We start from the raw sequence: 19,536 nt of genomic DNA, 5'->3' as shown, positions 1-19,536 counted from the left end.
CTTGGGTATCCCTTCCTTCCAACAGGGAGCTGTTACTTTGCTTCTGTGTATCTGTCTTCTGTCTTTCCTTCTGACCAAACGTGCTTACATGAAAGGTGAGATGCGATCCTTGGTCAGCTATCCACCACTGAGCCTGTGCTCAGTGGTCACCGTTTAAGTCTATGGAAGGCACACAGAGCACCAGACACTCCTTTCTACACTTGGCTCCAAAGATGGCAATGAACCAATCTTTTGAGCCAAAGTGAAAACAAGTGCATGCAAAGAAAACCTTCTCCCAAAGCCACTAGCATCTCAACAAGCAGGAAATAAGATGGGAACAACCGGGGAAGAGTGGTGTTATGTTCGCATGCCGCACACTCAGCAGTAGCAACTATAAAATTCTAGCAGCCAACTTGGAAAGAAGCTTTACAGTCTCTACCTTTACAATGTAACCTCCTCTGCTTCATGAGGGGTCTAGACATAGCCCTTCCCCCACCACTCGGTAGTACAACAGCAAAATTCACCGTGTTCTCTTGCAACAGCCCCCGGTGTAAACCAAAGCACCACATACAAAGCACAAACATACCATAGTCACAGCATCTGTAGAGGTGTCAACACCTGCGGCCCAGGTGTGTCCTGCAGTCAGAGTTGTATTTAAAACTGGCGGGCTGTGGACGAGTCCTATGATGTTGTCACTGTTGTCAGATGTTAACATGAGGCTCTTCATCCTAGATGATTTCACTTGTTATACTCTAGTCAAAATATGACAAGTCCATAAATAAAACACCAGAGGACAGAATTACATAAAACTGCAAATTAACAATTTATTTTAAATTTCATTTTTAGAAATAAAAAGTTTGCAAAAATGGTGATTTTTGTTAAATCCTAATTGTTTAGGTATGTTCTGTTAAGTTCCAAATAAGTAAAATAATATAAAAATATATCTTCAAGTCTTCATAGAACAAAAGGAAAACCACACAAATCATTAAATACTTTGGAATTTTCTTTACTTCCCACGGCTGATCTCACAGATATAAAATGCAGATATGCATTTAACTCTGAAGCACAGTCTCCGCAGCATGTAGTTACGGTTTATTTTGTTATGTAGGAAGTAGCTATGTTTCATTTTGTGCTATGTTAAAAGGGACTGAAGAATAACCTTTATACACCGTGACCGTGCTTAGTGCTGCTGTACAACGTACAACAGCGCATATACTCTGCGTAATCGTGTACTTTTAAGTAAATATAGCTTTTGGATAAAAAATTTTCAGATTCTCTTTGAAGAGCTTTGTGGTGTCCATTTCAGGTTTAATGTACAGTGACTTCTCAGGAACCTCAAACATGCCAGCGAGGAAAAGGATTCTTTTTCCCGTCCATGTGGTCATCGTACGGAAGGCCTGATGTAGCAAGATGCGCTTTATGAACCTCTGAACACGTCTGTAAATGGTCAGCTAAAGACACCACCTCTGCTGTGGATGGTTTCATTCAATCCATGTTCTACTAGTTTTATATCTTCTAGGTCATCTTTTATGATGCTAATCAAGTGGCTAAGGCCTTCCTGTTGTTGTTTCAAATGCTAGAATGAATTAAGAAAATAAAACATCAGTGTGCTACCCACAAAACAGCACTAGCGACTATATACAACAAGCATGCAGCCAGACTACTACCACCAGCACGTGTGTCTACCATGTCTTTAGATGTGTTCTCTGGGTTTTGAGACTGGCCTCCCGAACTCTGGACAGTGGATGTGCACTGTCCACTGCTGTGGTGCTGGGGAGTGAACCCAGGGATCCATGCATAGCAGGCAAGCACTCTACCAACTGAGCTACATCCCCAGTCCCAGCTTCTCAATTTAATACACAGATCATTCTAGATTACAATAAAATGCAGTTGACCTTCCCACTGACCTGAGTACTCCACTGCCCACCCTTTGACACATCTATTATGTGGACAGATTCTGGAGGGAGGACGTTTGGCTCTTTTACTATGGCATAACAATATGTGGGCATTTTCAGTGTACAGAGATGGGTACATTCACATCGTTGGGCACTCTGCCTCACAGAAGGGGAATCATACAGTACCTGTCCTTGTATGACCACATATTTCAAGGTCTACCATTTGTTGCATGTGTCAGAATTTCCTCCTCTTTAGGAGAAGTCATACTGCACTATATGTGTTTGTACATAGGTGTATGAATGTCTTTGCAGATCCCTGATTTCAACTACAAGCTGGGCATGGTAGCTTATACCTTGAATCTTAGCACTCAAGTAGCAGAGGCAGACAGATTCTGAGTTCAAGACCAACCAGGGTTACATACTGAGACCTTGTCTCTCAAACAGATGGAGAATTGCCAAATAATATGGCAATTTTACTTTCAATTTTGTTGTTTCTCTGTGTAGTCCTGGCTGTTCTGGAACTTGCTCTGTAGACCAGGCTGGCCTTGAACTCAGAGATCACTTGCCTCTGCCTCCCAAGTGCTGGATTAAAGGCATACGTACCCAATGCCCAACTACTTTTAATTTGTTTGAGGAAGCAATGTTTTTTATATTTTATGATACTTAAAGGTGCCTGAAGGTTACAACTTCTCCATATTCTAACGAGCGAGTATTTCTGCTGTTCAACAACAGCCATCCTGATGGGTATGAAGCTGTAAGCTGAGCTCACCTGCTTGATTTCTCGTAAGAGGTCCGCATCTATGTAATACCTTTCTTCAGACTTCACAGCTCCAAAGTGATTCTGCATCCTGATCTGGGACATCAGTTCATTTAGTCGACCCTAAAAATGAGCCAGAGACAAGCGCTAACAATCACAGCTACTACTAAAGACGGCTGTTTGAAAAAATAGCTTCAAACCATCAGTTAAAACTCCCAGGTCTTTGATTTGAAGCACTAATGCAAGCCAAAAGTACCGCAACTGGGAATTTATTTTCAGAAGTTCTAATCAGTACAAATAAATGCTTAAAACACACTGTTGCATGTTCCTGTTCAGCTACCCCACGCAGCCTCTAGCCAGACTGACCACCAAGTGCTTACTTTGAACTGAGTAGGGGCATTCAGTTCGCCCTGAATAGTGTCTAGCTGAACCCGCAGCTGCTCTTCATCAGCCTGGATCGCGTAGCCACTCTTCCTTTGAATCTCCTGTTTGATTAGGACCTGTAAAAGAGAAGACACCGGTACGAACCAGTAGACTACTTTTTAAAATCAATTATGGACTTGCTGATAGACACTGGCTGAGAACATGGGGTCCTTTGAAATCCTAGCACTTGGGAAGCTAAAGCATGAGGAAAAGGCTGAGGCCGGCCTGACGAAGGAGAGCTCCAGGCCAGTCTAGGTTGCATAGCTGAGACCCTGCCTCAAACAGTAAAAAAGAAGGAAAAACAACCCTAATGCTTTATGCTTACACTGAAGTGCTTCTATAGATCTGCCTACATTCCAATTAGATTTTCTTTCTTTGTTTGTTTTGTTTTTTCGAGACAGGGTTTCTCTATAGCTTGAGCCTGTCTTGGCTCTTGTAGACCAGGCTAGCCTCAAACTTACAGAGATCCATCTGCCTCTGCCTCCCAAGTGTTGGGATTAAAGGCGTATGCCACCACCACCCGGCCAATTATATTTTCTTATTAAAGAAAATATCTTTGTATAAAATGTAACACAGTTAATCCCAGCTGTGTCCACAGTGCTAGTTACAGGAACGCACCACAACACCCAGATCTAGTCAATTTCACTGTAAAGCTTTCTGGTCAAGTGAGCATCTTGCCAATGTCTGAGTTATACGGGTTAAATGGTGAGTGGCTCCTGAGAGACATGGCAAGTCTCTGTAGAATGACAAAAATATCCTAAAACTGAAAACACACTCACAGACGGTGTATCATATCCGTTGAGTGAGGTAAGTGTATGATATATGAACTATACCTCAATGAAATTGTTCAAAGAGGAAAAAAGCCATAAATATTTTTCCTTGATTTAGGAAGATTAAAGTAACACAAAAATTAGCTTTTTATTACTTAGACAAAGTTCAACAATGAAAAGAGCTACACTGTGGGTCTCCACGTGGACTTTAGTAACTCTCCCTCTGCTCTCCGACTATTACCAGCTCCTTCACTTGCTGTAAATTACTTTTGGTGATCTCTATTTGTTAGAGAAAATCCCCTATCTCCCCTGGGTTTCAAATCTGAAAAATGCATACCATCTTTTACTACTTAGGGCTGTTTCTCTGGTTGGACGTTTCCCTCTGAGAGGGTTATTCATTCTGATTCAGCTTTTTTCGTCTGTCCACAGCTACTCTGAATGTATTGCTCGTTTCTCACCTTTCTCTTACAGATGTCAAGCTTACCTTGATATTTCTAAAATTTCTTAACAGTGAGCTCAGATTTTTATTTGGTATTTTGACAAAGGCTTTTGAATCTGGTCTATAGCAATTGTTCTCATGACAATTTATGATTTCCCCTTCTGCTGCTGTCCCAGTCTGTTAAACTGGTGATTGGTTTAATGTCACTCATGGCCACATTCTTTCCCTGGCACTAAAATATGTTCTATACTTTATGGAGCCAGGAGTCGCTGATTTTATATCTTCCCTGTACCAAAACTGTTTATGACCCCTCGTTACTAAGGGAACTTTAAGAATATTTTTACCCTTATTTCTCACCCTGTAGGATCTTTCTTCCAAATTTTTATTGTAGGATCAACCCTCCAACTTGGGTCTTTTTCCTGTTTAAATAACATTCCTATTTGGCATGTATTTCACCTATAACCTCTTATAAACACTGGGAGAATTCCACACTATTACCTGTAAGGTTCTGTGGGAGAGATCCATGAGCTTCCGCTTGTACTGTGCTATCTTGGCCATAGTGGTAGTTTGATTCTTTTGCAGCTCACTAATATCTTCAGATATGATCTGTTAAAAAGACATGTTTTTGAGGATAAACCAAGTGGGACACGATAGCTATTTAACAGGCATACCTACGTGTGCTAGCCTAATTCTCAGATAACCCTGAGAGCCATCTCTCAAAACGTTAGCTTTAGTTCACCATTTTAGCACTTGTAAATTCCTTTTGTGTGTGCACACCTGTGTATTTGTGTGTGTGTGTGTTTGTGTAGGTGCACTAGAGTCCAGAGAGGGCACTGGGTCCCAAGAGGGGAGCTGTGTGCTGCCTGGCACGGGTGTTTGGCATCCAGCCTTAGTCTTCTGTGCAGTGCAAGCTCTTGACCGCCCAGCCCCATGATTCTGTATTTTGTTTCCTTCCTTTACATGTCTAAAAATTAAAAAGCACTATTCCAAGATTTCTTTAGAGCTTTCAGATATTTAGTGATGAGGCAGCATACTGTGAAAACAGGAACATTTCAGAAATAAGGAATTTTAAATAGACCCAGGCCTGACTGAAAAAAATTAGGATCTGTGAGACACTGTTGGGCTTAGGGTTCACAGACAACCAGTCTGAAGTTGGTGGAGCTGGGAAGAAAGTATACTCCATATGTTGAAACCGAATACCTGGAGGGGATAATCAGAGCAGAGAGAAAAAGGAATGAAATAAATCCAAAAAGTGAATATGTGAATATATTTTTTTCTCCCTGGCTAGTGATGTTTTTTTGTCTGACCTAAAATCCTAACACTTTGCCCAATGATATGTTAATGTTAACAAGGCAGACTTAATTTGTGTGCGCACATGTGCACATGCATGTGTGGAAGCTGGAGGGATAACCTCAGGCGTCTTTTCTTTTTTTTTTTTTTGAGATGAAGGGTCCCCTGGAATTTGTCAAGGAGCGTCAGAGACCTGCCTGTCTCTGCCTCCCTAGCATGGTCTAGCATGCCTGGCTTTTTCACCTGGGCTCTAGGGACTGAAATCAGGTCCTAATGCTCAGCACTTTAACAATGGCATTATTCCCCAAGTCCCAAACACGTTACAATCTTTCCATCACATCAAAGCATTCCAACCTATGATCGTCCCTAGCATAGTTAATTTCTATGCCACTGGAGTGTTAAAGAGGACAAAAAGGTTGGATAAGCTATGTTACTATTCCCACCTATGTAGATCACCTTTGTTTGGGGTGGGATAGGGGACACACTTGAAAACTGAACCAACCTAAGGCCCATCATATACTACACAAGCCCTCTACCACTAAGCTATATCCATCAGGCCCCTTTTCCATTTTATTTTGAGACAAGATCTCACTACATTGCCTGGGTGGGCCTTGAATCAACGCTGCATCCCACTATGGCTTTGAACTTGAACTTGCAATCCTCTTGCCTAAGCTTCCCACGTAGCCTCGATTACAGGCCTGTACCACCAGTATAGCCTCCATTACTTTTAATGAAACACCAGGACTTTATTGAGGGGACAAAGGACAAACTTAGGTTGCTGTGTTTATCACCCAAATTTATTTAAAAATTTGGGAGGCAAAAAAAAAAAAAAAGGATGTATAAGATTTTTGAAGAGAATATCTAAAAACTAGTTCAAAGGACATCGACGGCCTCAACGTTTAAGAATGAAATGATCTAACATCACGGGCCAGTCCTTACCAGGTGCGGCGATGCGCAAATACCTGGAATCTCAGTACTTGGGAGGCAGAGGCAGAGGAATCAGAAGTTGAAGGTCATCCTTGGCTACTCAGTGAATTTGAAGCTAACAATTCATTTTAGGGTGATACTCATGAATTCAGCGTGTCCAGCCTAACATCATGAAGTGTCTGGAAATTGGACCACAGAGAAATCATGCTGGAATTTTTTGGCAGAGAAACACTAAAAAGGAGGAATAGCTACATGGTGATATTTGCAGGGCTCTGTCCCGACACAGCCACACAAAAGCTGGATCAGTGTAACAGGAGAACTGTGTCCAGAGAACTCATCACCTTATCAGCAGTAAGCTCACTCCTGTCTAATGAGGAACTGCATGCAGCAGACATGGAGGTCAGCGCACAACACCCACAGTTTGATTAGTTTTACAAGTCAATCAGGGTTGGACTTGATAAATCCTTGGATTAAAAAAATAGTAAAAAGAGAGATGACTTTGAATAAATCTAGGCTATAAATCTAAACTCATAAAATACGTCAAAACAAATCTATAGGTCAGAGGTTAAGAACTCTTCCAGAGGACCCAGGTTCAATTCCACACACGCCAGTCTTTAATTCCAGTTCCAGGGGATCTGACGCCCTCTCTAGCTTCCAAGGGTACTGCACAATATGTGGTGTGCAGACCATATAGGTACCACTTATACACATAAAAATAAAGAAACAACAGTGTATGTGCAAGGCTGCTATCACAAAGAAAGCTGGTACAGGAAGCTGTTACGTTCTGCTGTGTACAAGTTCCCCTAAGAAAAAACAGCACACACGGGAAAAACAACTCCTAACTTTTGTTAGGATAGAGAATGCAAAGTGAATGCTTACATCTAATCTGGTCTGATGCTGCTTAGTCATCTGGTCTTGAACCTTCAGTCTTCGAAGCAGCTCTTTGAAACCCACCATGGGTACAGGAATTAATCTAAAATGCAAGGTTGCTTTTCAGAACTTATAAAACCAACAAGATGTATTTTGTAACGACCTCATGAAATTTACAAGGAATTTCTAAATCCATGGCATTGAGATCAACATTACCATGCTGTTTTCAACTTCCTTATTTAACAGATGAGGAAACACGGTTCAGTCAAAAACTTGCACTCACTGTTAATGCAAATGTAACAGATGACTAGGATCCAGGTTTCCCCTCCCTGCCTAGTCTCACCTCATCTTGCTGCCTTCCATGGCAGAACTGTTTTAAAAAGCAATGAAAATAACTCTTCAAATGCAAGAATACAACTAATAGCCCATGTCTGTTTGCTTCCTTTCTGATAAGTACCAGTCTGTATATAAAATAGTGATACACTTACTTTTCAGAATCGGGGTTATCCACCTTGGCTTGTTCCCAAATAATAGGATCAACACCTACCACAAACAAAAATATTCTTATAAAACATGATTTTCTGTGTTTATATTTGTATGGGAAATGCTTTCTTAAAATTAGAGTTCAGAATTTATAATGCGGAATTACTTTTAAAAAAATGTTCATTATAAAAATAATTTTATAAATATGAATTGAAAGGAAGTATCTGCAGCAGATAGTATAATACGTCCACCTCTAGCACACAAAGAGAGCCCACATAAACAAAAAGTGCAATGACTCGAACAAGAAATGAGCAAAGGACATAAAAAGGCTATTCTCAGGTATGAAGTTATTCAACCTGTCATCAGGAAAATACAGACTAAATATTAGTTCTTTAACTAGCTTGCTGATGTGGGGAGCATAATACACTACAATTGCAAATACACTTGGTAGAAGGCTCTCTGAAAGGCATTTGCCAGCGAGCCTAATAAACCTAACACACAGGTCTCACTGTCAGAATTTTACTGCAGTGAACTTGGTGTGGAGGAGAGCCTATGTCCCTAGGCTGCCCTCAATCTCACCATGCAGTCCAGGTTGTGCCCTCAATTTCATGATCTGTATTCCATCTCCAAGGCTGAGATCACAGGTACCAGAGATCTTCTAAAAAAACTAAATACTCACATGCTCTAAGGTAAATTTCTACAGATATTAACTGCTGCTTAGTTTGGAGAGGTGAATGTATAGAAACAATATTGAATTAAGTAAGGCATATCTATAGAATACTCTAGTGTTTAAATAGAATAAAGTTCCTCTTCAAGTATGAACATGAGAGACACTAAGAAATCTCTGAGTGAAAAGGCAGGCGGCAGCCGTGTGCGGTGCAGATCCGTTCCCACTCCATGCACATTTGCCTACACTTGGAGCAGCAGAGTCCAGTGCTACTAACAGTTACCGCTACGGAAGGGAGACAAGCTAGACTTACCAGTCTACTTAATGAGGATGTCTACATTTTTTTAAGCATTAACATATTTAAGTAAGTAGTTAAAGATAAAAAACCCAAAACACTTCAAATGACTATCTACAGGCAGATGAGTTAAGAATTATTTTTGCCATTTTCCAAAATTTCTAATGTCTTAGTTATATAATTTAAACTTACAACTAACTAAAACACAATATTCAAGAATACATTCCAAACAAGCAAACACACGACAAGCTCCCGCACTAATAACCCCCTAGCCAGCTACAGCACGTACCAGCAGGAGGGTTCTGCAGGAGCTGTTTGATCTGAGCAGGGGACAGCTCTGTTCTGGTCATAGAAAGCGTCACCCCGAGCTGCTGCAGCTGTGTTTTAATGTTGGCTTGTTCAAAGTGGGCATACAGCGTTGTCGCTGGGACTCTTCTCGAGGTGCCATTTGGAGAACGCTCAACAACGTAAATGACAACTTCTGTCCTGGAGGCAAACAACCAATTTATCACACTGACTTCATGACCCACAGTGTCAGGAGCCATTTCAAGCTTCCCCTTTCTCACATCTCACAGGGCCTTGAAGTAAAAATCTTGAGACAAGAAAACTTAAAGTTAGCCAAAAACATTACATGCATTACGAGCTGACCTTGGAGACTCAAGCTCTGGAAAACACCACAGAGCATCTTCAAGGCTTGCTGCTTACCACTAACAGCAGGTGTTCTAGCCACTGACCTTGCAACTGCCCTGCTTAGCTGCCAAACTGCCCCACTTAGTTGCCTAGCTACCGAGCCCCTCCTTCCCTTCCCCGTTTCCTCAGTTCCCCCTTGCCCAAGCTCCTTTCTGAGGAGTATTTAAGACATGAAACTTGCTTCAATAAAGGGGATGCCTTGACAAGGAATACTGCTTGGCGTCCGTTTCTCCCCCACCATGTCTTTCAGATAGTGCCTCTTCAAGACCCTGGAGTAACTTAGGACCTGCTGGGCGGGTCACCACAGCCACAAATGTCTGAAAAGACTGATGGCTGAAGTCAAAAATGGTTTTTACAAGAGTAAAGTTTTTTTGTTTATTTGTTTTTTTTTTTTAAATCTTGAAAGTACGGTTCATTCGTAAGTCATCTTAAATAACAAAAACCAAAACGAGGTAGGTAAATAAGATAAAATTTAGACTGCTCTTCCAGAGGCCCTGTATTCAATTCCCAGCAAAAACACATGGTGGCTCACAAGCATCTGTAATGAGATCTGGTGCCCCCTTCTGGCACGTAGATGGAATACGGTAATAAATCTTTTTTTAAAAAAAATTATCTCAAAATAAAAGAATAATGCTTAAGGGCTGGAGAGATGGCTCAGAGGTTAAGAGCACTGGCTATTATTCCAGAGGTCATGAGTTCAATTCCCAGCAACCACATGGTGGCTCACAACCATCTATAATGAGATCTGGTGCCTTCTTCTGGTGTGCAAGAACACTGTATACATAATAAATAAAGCTTAAAAAAAGAAAGTTTTAAAAAAAGGAATAATGCTTAAAAAAAATTAGAATTTATTTTTTGAGAAGATTTGCTCAGCAGTATATTTCTCTATCAAATGTTTCTTACTGTTCCCTGCTCCCTAGAACTAATGACTCTTATGATTCTGCCAAAACTTATGGGCTGCCTGTTGCAAGCAAGACCCAAGAAGTACAACCTGAGTCAGTCACCGGGTATTACTAGAAATAGTAAGGATATAATTCACCTAACCTTAAATATCCAAAAATAAGTATCTTGCCACCAAGAAGAAATGATGAAAGGACGAGGGAACTGAATGAGCAGAGTGCACGGGTTGGACCGGGACTGCATCTCTGTAACCCCAGCATGCAGACAAGGCAGGAGGAGCAGTCGAAGTACAAAGTGGATGGATAACCAGCACTGCACAATAAGACAGTCTAAAACCCATCAAAAACAACAGCAACCAAAACCAAAACAAGCAAAAGGAGTCAGTTATTAGAACGCTTCAGTAAAGCTTCATGATGTGGATATGTTTTATTAGCATTGGTTAATAACGAAGTTAATTTAGCCAATAGCCAGAACAGAGCCAGGCAGAAAATCCAAACAGATATAAGGAGAAAAAGGGTTGGAGTCTGGGAGATGCTAGCACATGGCAACAGAGATTAATAGGAATGAATTAATTTAAGATGTAAAAGCTAGTTAGTAATAAGCCTGAGCCATCAGTCATCAGTTTGAACTTAATATTAAGCCTCAGGGTAAATATTCAGGAACTGGCAGGTGAGAGGGAAACCCAGTTATAGCTTCAGTCTGCATGTAGCTGCAATGCGCTCTGCCGTTCCCGAACGAAATCTACATGCTGGTATCTGCAAAGTTTATCTGATAAAAAATCCAAAACAAAGAGAACAGAACTGTTCAACACTTCTATAAATTTGTAATAATCACCAACTAGAGATAGCATTCTGCTGAGATTTATGTTTCAGCAGCAGCGAACCCACAAGGGAACAACCCGCACATGTTTACTTACTGATCATCCGGCAGGGTCTTAATGCCCTCCACATTGACAGTCAGGGTCTGGTTTCCTCCCAAAACCTTATGCAATGATTCTACTAGCTGCTGCTGCTGGCTTCTAATGTCTGCTTCTTTCTTGTTGAAAACTAAAACCACCAGTCCATCTTCATCTTTATTATTGGGCATACAACTATAACCTACAGCCTGTGAAATGAACAAAAGTATCAAAAATACATGCAGACTTTACACGAAATGTTTAATAGCTTAGCATCTGCTAAGATTATGGAAATGGCAAGCGCTCTGTGGGACACCACATGAGCAAACTTCATTTCCCTAAACTAACATAAATGTAAATTTCCTCTCCAGTATAGGAACTAAAGAATTTTCTCTGGAAGATTTTGAAAGTCATTCATTTTCAGAGGTTTCTTATATATTGGAACAACTCATACGTCATACATGTAACTGCAGAAGAAGGTGACCCATGAATCTTTACATTTTAAAGAAACAATTCACAACTACAGTATGTTTAAGGTACAATGACACTGTCAAGATACTAATGGTATCAAGAATGTCTAGTTTATGACTATCTGTTATAAAACTATGAAACAGGTTATTAGTGTAACATTAAATAAATAAAATACTACATATTATTAAATACAAGGAATTAGACATTGCTAAAAATAGCTTATATAGAACACTTTGTCCTTTGTCACCACTTACATGTAACTTTTAAAAAAGTAAGTTCATTCATGTGTACATTATACATTTTACTATGTATATTATATAGCAACTTTTAAGAAAAGTTAAAACATTTAAAATGACACTTCTATGTTTACTACTGTACTATCTTACTGCCAAACAACAATCATTAAGAATGATTCAGGTGATATAGAAATTACATAACCCTAGTGTGCAAAGCTAAACTATAAAGTACTCCAAACTCTGAAACTTTCTGGTATTAACATGATGTCTCAAGTAAAAAAAAAATTCTACACCTGACCTTATATGATGGGCCACAGCACACAAGCACACTAAAATTACTGTATAAAATTACCTTTAAGCTCTATGTACAAGCTGAAGCTACATGAATTTCCTATTTAGAAGAGTTCCTCAAGGTATGCCATTATATATAAATTCCTCTGGTCCTGAGTGCTAGGGTGAAGCTCAGTAGCAGATCGTGTAACTAGGACACATGCGGTTCTTTCTGGTTTGATTCCGAGCATCACCCCCCCCCCCGCCCCCCACACCTTTACACTCCCCAACAGGCAGGCTGAAGTATAAGCTTGATTGTAATATATTGATTTGTTATGTGGAAAATACACTGTCAGCTGTGTGTGGTGGTGCAGCCTTACCATCTCAACACTCAAGAGGCTGAGGCAGGAGGATCATGAGTTTAAGGCCAACTTGGACTATTGCAGCAAGAGCCTCTCTTCTGTTTTTCTTGGAAGAACAAAAAAATAAAAAAAAAAAGGAAAGAGAAGAGAGATTATATATATGTGTATATATATATGTATATATATGTATACATGTATATATGTATATACATGTACGTATATATGTACATATATATATACATACAAAAACCAAAAACAAAGAAAGAAAAACAAATGGTCAAGTAGAACACTCCCACTGTCAAATTTCAATGAGATGGTTGTTTATAGACAATGAGGCAGAACAAAGAAAACGGCCATTACTGTTTTAGCGCCTTTGGCACCTGACTCTAATAATAGTAACAGGTTCCACATGCCAAGGAGAATCCGTGCACTGCCTGGGGCAACTTCCCTGACTAGTCAGATGAACACAGCCTAAGTCTGGTACCCTTTAAAGTGACAAGCAGACCACACTTTCTTTTTTGCTTGTTTGTTTGTGTGTGTGTGTGTGCGTGTGTGTGTGTGTGTGTGTATGTATGTATGTATGTATGTAAGGGGGGCCTGCCATGGCACTCACAGGGAGGTCAGAAGACAACTTTCGGGAGTCATGTGCTTTGGGGAGAGTGTCAAACTCAGATCATAAGGCTCACTACAGCCCTGGGTTGTTTGTTTTGAGATGGGGTCTAAGGTAGCCTGGGCTGGTTTCCAACTGGCTCTACAGCTGAGGATGACTTGACTTCCGGCCCCTCTATGTCCACCCCTGAGCAGAGACTCAGGGTGTACCACCACAGCCATTGTTCCTCCTCTACCAACACCTTCTTCCTCAGTCCTGTTGTGGTGGCTGTGTGGTCACTCTGAACCATACATAACATTTTTCAAAAATCACTTTAAATTTATAATTTTTATTTAAAATAAGAAGTGTAGCCACACCATTCTTAAATGTCATTTTAATCTAAAAGTTACTATATCTCTTATATTCACTCTTTAAATGAAGATCAAAGACACAACTAATACCTTAAATCGGCAGAAGGGATTTTCCTGTGTAAACTCCACGGGAGGAATGTTATTGTTGAAATATCCTTTTCCTGTTCCCCAGAAAGCCTGAAGCTGGTTCCATTTAGCCAAAATGGCATCTCTCTCATCCCCCAGCAGTGTCGGAGCAGAAAGCGCACTGGCAGTATTGATGAGCTGGTTGGACTGCGCAGGAGCCTGTGTAGGCTGACTGAAGAGACCACCTAAAGCTTAGAAAGGAAAAACAACAAAAATACAAGTTCAGAAAACTTCGATTCAAGGAACAGTGCATAAACCCCTTCCCAGCTGTCATGTCCTAACTTGGGAACCAATTTGTATACTATCTTACAAGTGGGTGAGCGTCCACCAAGGAAACCAAGAGGTAAAGCAAACAAGCGGCAGCTGCCCACAGCCTGAGGCCGTCAAAGAGCAGCAGCCTGGAAACGGCTGAACGGGCCCATTAAATGAGCAACAGCTTGTGGGATGTTCACTTTAGATGCTGTCAAGATCTTGCATGTCACTGACCCCTCAGTAGGGCAGGGCAGAGGGCATGGCTATCTGAGCAAACAGCTCTACAGATGTTCTGATAACCCAAACTGGTGGCACAGTTAGAAAACAGATCGGACTGCTGAGACCTGATGCTTGAGAGACAGGGCAGCTGACCTAGATAAACAGAGCTTTAAAAATGAAACAAGCCAGCCGTGGTGGCGCACACCCTTAATCCCAGCACTTGGGAGGCAGAAGCAGGTAGATCTCCGTAATTTCGAGGCCAGCCTGGTCTACAAGAGCTAGTTCCAGGACAGGCTCCAAAGCTACAGAGAAACCCTGTCTCAAAAAACCAAAAAAAAAAAAAAAAAAAAAAAAGTGCTTGTTGCTCTTCCAGTGGGTCCATGTTTGACTCACAATAGACCAAAGTTTAAATGCATGGTAGCCTAATTTTAAAAAACAGGACCCAGAAGGCTGAGGCCGATGAAGCAAGATTTTGCTGACACACTCCTAGGAAAAAAAGACCTGGAGAGACAAGTCCTATTGGGGTCGGGGGGGGGGGGGGGGGAATCACAGGGCTGACTGTATTACCCAACATTAAAAACAACAACAACAAACCAGAACCACATAAGTAAGGTAAAATTTGTTACAGATGAATTCCAACAAATGCAAGAAGAATCTAGATGAACATAACTCCTTAATCAGTAATAAATAAACTGATCTAAGTAATGATTACCAATGACTGCTAGAATCATTACAAAAAAATAGATATTATATACCTCTTGATAAAGAATATATGACATTGTCTTACAAATATAAAAAAAAATCTGAAACTATCTATGTAAATAAGCCCCTAAATCCCACTCAACAATAAGAGATTGACAAACACTATGTTTAACCACGTAAAAATGAACAGTAAAGGACTGGCTGAAATCCTCTGAAAGACAAAAGACAGGACTTCTTCCATGAACTGATAATATAAAAGAAGGCTTGCAGAGATCTAAGAACGGCAAAGCTAAAGAGTTATGTTGACACACTGAAATGAAGAAGGCCGTAAGAGATGGGACAGCAGTCCCTCCAGTGGAGCAGTGCCTCTAAGGAAACAGGGAGCTGGCTCAGGGTCTGCCTTGACTTGACAAGAGTGTGCCCATATAAATAATACAATAAGTTACACCGTATACAGATTTCTCCAATCGTATCACTGTTAGAAATGACAAAACTTTTAACGGACGGACCGCAAACACAGGGCCCTCACATCCTAACCGTGCCGCTCGGGCTTTCCCTAACCATCAAGCACGAGCATGAAGAGCAGCTTTTGGGATTCCTTGGAACCTATTCATAGTCCTTAACACTAAGACAATCTGCACTTGAAGCCATGGTGCTAGCTGTTATGGCCACAACTTTACATCTGAAGATAAAATCCCACTTACTAGTTTGCTGCTGCTGCTGCTGCGGCTGCGTATTAAATCCTCCAAACCCCAGGCCGGTTCCCAAACCAGTACCTAAACCAGTACCAGTTCCCGTTGCTGTGCCAAAGCCAGTACCGAAGCCAAAACCTTTGTTCTGAGTGCCACCGAGAAGGCCTTTCAAGGAAAAATCAGAACCAGGTAAGTTAAGAACAACGTTTCTAACATCTCCCGTACGTCCTTCTCCAGGTGACGTCAGCCCTCTTACCTGTGCTGCCAGTGTTTGTTGGGGCAGAGAAGCTGAATGCAGAGCCCGCAGTTGTAGTTGTTGTTCCAAATCCTCCAAACCCACCTAATTTAAATAAAAAAGATAAAACATAAAGGTTCTTTTGCGTACATAGAGGGAATTTCATCTTCAATTTTTTTAAAAGTAGTTGCTAAATACAAAGAACACATTGATCTAAATTTTTCCTTTTTTGCAGCATCATTAAAAAATCCTACACTATTACTAATACATTGCAAGAAATAACTGATGAAGTATTTTAAATAGAAATAACACGGTGCAATACATAGTCCTTTTAACTAAATGGGTAACATGATTAAAAAAATATGTTAAAACTTTTGCCATAACTGTAAAATGATACAGATGTACCTTTAGACTAGCTATTCCAAACTGAAGTGTCTATATGATTTTGAGTAACAAAATTAATGAGACTAAGCATTTACTGACAACAGAGTTGTTTAAAAAGTAGCTTTGTATCGAGTAGTGGTGGCCTTTAATCCCAGCACTCGGGAGGCAGAGGCAGTCGGATCTCAGTGAGTTCAAGGCCCTGGAAAAGCCAACAAAATAAAAAAACAAACTAGCATGTAATGGAAGCAGATGGCTTTGCCAGCTTGCAACCTTAATTTCCATAACCTAAATTACATCTACAGTTCACGTTTCTCCTTTGTCTGTGTGCAACAACTTTTCAAAGGGAACACCAACAGGCTTCTTTCCTCTGTAAAATAACAACGTCTTTCTTGAAGGAGGCAAAGGAAAAAAGTGGAAAGGTAGTCAAGGCTACCACGGGCCTCGGAGGCACATCATGGCAACTGATTTTACTTTTAAGTAAGTCTAGAAACAAAATCTTGACATATCTAACAATATATGACTAGAATGAAATGCTAGCCCAACTTTTAAAAAGAGTATTGGTAGTAGTTACCTATTTATAAATATGCTGTTAAAGGCATTCAAAACAAACATCTGAACCATAAATGCTGGGTTCTGAGAGTCTAACTTGAACCTCACTTCCTTCTTGTACTAGAACAGCCTCATCAAGACTGCATTAGAGGACGGTGTGGCAGCGAGTGTCTGCAATCCCATCGAGACACAAGATAATGCAGGATGGGCTACATAGTGAAAAGATGTCTCAAAAATTTTTAACTAGTTTCAATCAATTTTGTGGTGCTGGGATCCTGCTAGGCAGGCAAGCACTTCATCACTTGGTGAGTCTCCAACTTAAAACAATACAATTCAGATTTGGAAATTTAGAGCATAGGCTGTTGCACACACGTAACATAGATTCTACTGCAATATTGCCAGCTAAACTTTTTGATGCAACACCTAAAATAGGAAGTACTGTCTTTAGTCCCCTTTTATCTTCCTACTTTCAAAGAATAACTATGTTATCCCAACTGGCTACAAAATAAAAACACTAGTCAGTATCTTATCATGTTTCAAATAACCAAAAACGCTTTATTAGTAAGAGTAGACCTGCATGGCTACAAAAAATTTAATTTTATAGCTTTTTGTTTAGGCTGTTAATTAACATATTTGAAAGCCATCAAAACACAATTTTATTTGTACAACTCAAAACTCAACAGTGACAACTTCAAACGGACATGAAATCAAGCAAATACAAACAGGTTTGTTTGTTGTTGAACATGGATTTTCTTTATTCTGAAACATAAATTTCAAAATAAGGTGTGTTTTGCCCAGTGCCAATTTTAAGCAAAGTAGAAAACACAAACACAGCAAGGGCAGTGCTATGTAAACACTTGTAATACATCTTTATCTTTGGCATGTTCAAGTCTATGTCACATTGTTTTCAGCTCAGAGAATAAGGCGGTAGACAGAATGTGGAACCAAGTGAATGGACAAAATACCTGACTGTCCAAGTCAGCTCAGGAAGTAATGTTTACCAAATGCATATAATTGGCATGGGCAGAAGCGGCATAACATAGACTATGGACGATAAATTCATATACGAGCAGCTGAGGGTCAAGATGTTTTCAAGGGTCACTTTACGTTGAACTCACATAAGCCTACTTTAAATTGGGACATACACACCCATTATAGTTGTGTTTTGAAAAAATTTAAAGATCTTCAAACCTGCAGATTAAAAAATCTTCATAATTCTCTTTTTGAGTGCAAAGAGGTCTAGCCTACTTTTTAGAACTCAATGTCATCTGGTAAATTAAAATGCTCATGGAGACTTTCCCAAAAATGTAGCAAAGAATTGGAGATTCTTTCTACGGTTACATCTCTTATAGAAATACATACTAACAGTTGAATTAATGGAAGAAAAACAGGTCACCGCTGTTCGTATAAGATTCGTTTCTCTTGGAAACACAAGGACAATAAGATGAAATCCCAATGAAATATGTATAAAAAATGAAAAATGACTGCAGGAGTCCAAGAATCCCAGGGAACCACTGAGCTTATACTGTAGCTAATAATTTCCAAATTCTTATTTTGAAGGTGTACTCTGTATAATTAAATGCAAACCCACAAACGAGAATTCTAGCTCTCCAGGCTTTCTAATAAAAAAAAAATCACATTTTTTAAGAAAGTCAAAACTTGATATACACTCAATTTGACCTCAGGAAACAAACCCTTCCCTTATAAGACAAGTGCAATCCTCCCCTCCCCAAACTCTAGGAACATTCTTGGACTCCAGCCCCCCACCCTCGTTATACACATGACCCGCAGTATCTACCTGCACTCGTCAGACTGTTACCAAAATTGAACGGAGTCGCCGAGGTGGTAGAAACACCGAAATTCCCAATATTAAAGTTCACTGCAGGGTTAGCAGTTAATCCGAAACCCCCAAAATTAAACCCACCGGTGGTGGAGTTGGCAGTCTCAAGCCCACCAAATCCTGATAGACGTGGAGGCAGAGAAACAAAAATTTGAAAAGGTGAGAGGTGGGGAAGAGAAAAGGAAAAGAAAGCAAGATAAGAATTACAAGAATCAGCAAGAGGCTTCACAGCGTGGATAAACCTGACCGGCACCGGAACAGGTTAAGAGAGCCGAGGAGGTGGGGACAGAGAGAGGAGCGAAGGGCACCAGGGGCAGGGGCCAGCATCCCACGGGCTGGGGAGGGGACGGAGGGAAGCCCCTGGGCAGGGAGGCAGAGCCGCACGAGGGGTCCCGGGGTCCCGGGAAGGGAGAGGGGCGTCGCCTCCCGCCGGCCTCTCCCGGGCGGAGTCCCCGGTGGCGGGAAGCCACCCGGCGGCAGGGCCACGCGGGATGAGCGCGCCGTGCGAGCCCCAGGCCGAGCCTGAGCAGCCCGCGGCCCTCCCGCCTCTGCCACCGCCGCCGTCGCCAACCCTCTCCAAACGTCCCCAAGGTGTCCCGCGTGCCAGGGCGACCCCGGACCCCCAGCCGGGTGGTATCGGACCGAGGGGGCGGGCCCAAGGCTTCCGTGTCTTGGAAGGAGGTCCAGGGGCTGACTCACCCGCGGGTGCCGCGGTAGCTGCAGAGGTGCCAGAAGTGCCCGAAGGAGCCCCAAAATTGAAAGCCATGTCGCGGGAGCAGCGCTTAGGTTGTCCCGGGCTCCCGCGGCTCCGCGCTCAGTGTCTCCGCTCTTCCGGCCGGACGGGAAACGTCGAGCCGCACCATTAGTTCCGCCTCCTTTCGGGCCTAAGCGGAGGAGGGAGGAACCAACCAAGGCCGGAGTATGGGGGAGGGGGTACAACGAGAACGCCTCCGTCCCG

At 41.4% G+C, this 19,536-nt stretch overlaps 1 protein-coding gene across 3 annotated transcripts; it reads right to left on the bottom strand.

Moving 5' to 3' along the window:
- Positions 1 to 778: 778 nt before the first annotated feature.
- Positions 779 to 19,515, bottom strand: Nup54 (nucleoporin 54). 3 transcript variants are annotated; one of them, XM_075944157.1, is made up of 13 exons: positions 19,278 to 19,515; positions 18,537 to 18,698; positions 15,827 to 15,910; positions 15,583 to 15,735; positions 13,670 to 13,896; positions 11,302 to 11,489; positions 9,085 to 9,281; positions 7,839 to 7,893; positions 7,360 to 7,453; positions 4,762 to 4,869; positions 3,012 to 3,131; positions 2,644 to 2,754; positions 779 to 1,555 (listed from the first exon to the last, which is right to left on the bottom strand). In XM_075944157.1, exons 1-13 carry the CDS (start codon positions 19,342 to 19,344, stop codon positions 1,427 to 1,429), a joined length of 1,695 nt encoding a protein of 564 aa, XP_075800272.1. In that variant the 5' UTR covers positions 19,345 to 19,515; the 3' UTR covers positions 779 to 1,426. The 3 variants fall into 3 exon arrangements, with proteins under 3 accessions (XP_075800272.1, XP_075800273.1, XP_075800274.1); XM_075944158.1 differs by having other exon boundaries at positions 13,670 to 13,890; positions 19,278 to 19,478; XM_075944159.1 differs by lacking the exon at positions 18,537 to 18,698 and having other exon boundaries at positions 19,278 to 19,474.
- Positions 19,516 to 19,536: the final 21 nt, after the last annotated feature.

This window comes from Microtus pennsylvanicus, chromosome 12 (assembly GCF_037038515.1).
Source record: "Microtus pennsylvanicus isolate mMicPen1 chromosome 12, mMicPen1.hap1, whole genome shotgun sequence".
Taxonomy (NCBI): domain Eukaryota; kingdom Metazoa; phylum Chordata; class Mammalia; order Rodentia; family Cricetidae; genus Microtus; species Microtus pennsylvanicus.
The sequence above is the reverse complement of the archived record's forward strand: the minus strand, read 5'-3'. Positions and strand labels throughout refer to the sequence as shown.

Bases quoted from the DNA above. Each gene is read 5' to 3' on its own strand.
- Nup54 (XM_075944157.1), bottom strand. From the start codon at position 19,344: ATGGCTTTCAATTTTGGGGCTCCTTCGGGCACTTCTGGCACCTCTGCA. The intron at 15,911-18,536 runs GTAGATACTGCG...TATTTAAATTAG, and splicing joins TAACAGTCTGACGAGTGCAG to GTGGGTTTGGAGGATTTGGA. The intron at 13,897-15,582 runs GTAAGTGGGATT...TTCCTTTCTAAG, and splicing joins GCAGCAGCAGCAGCAAACTA to CTTTAGGTGGTCTCTTCAGT.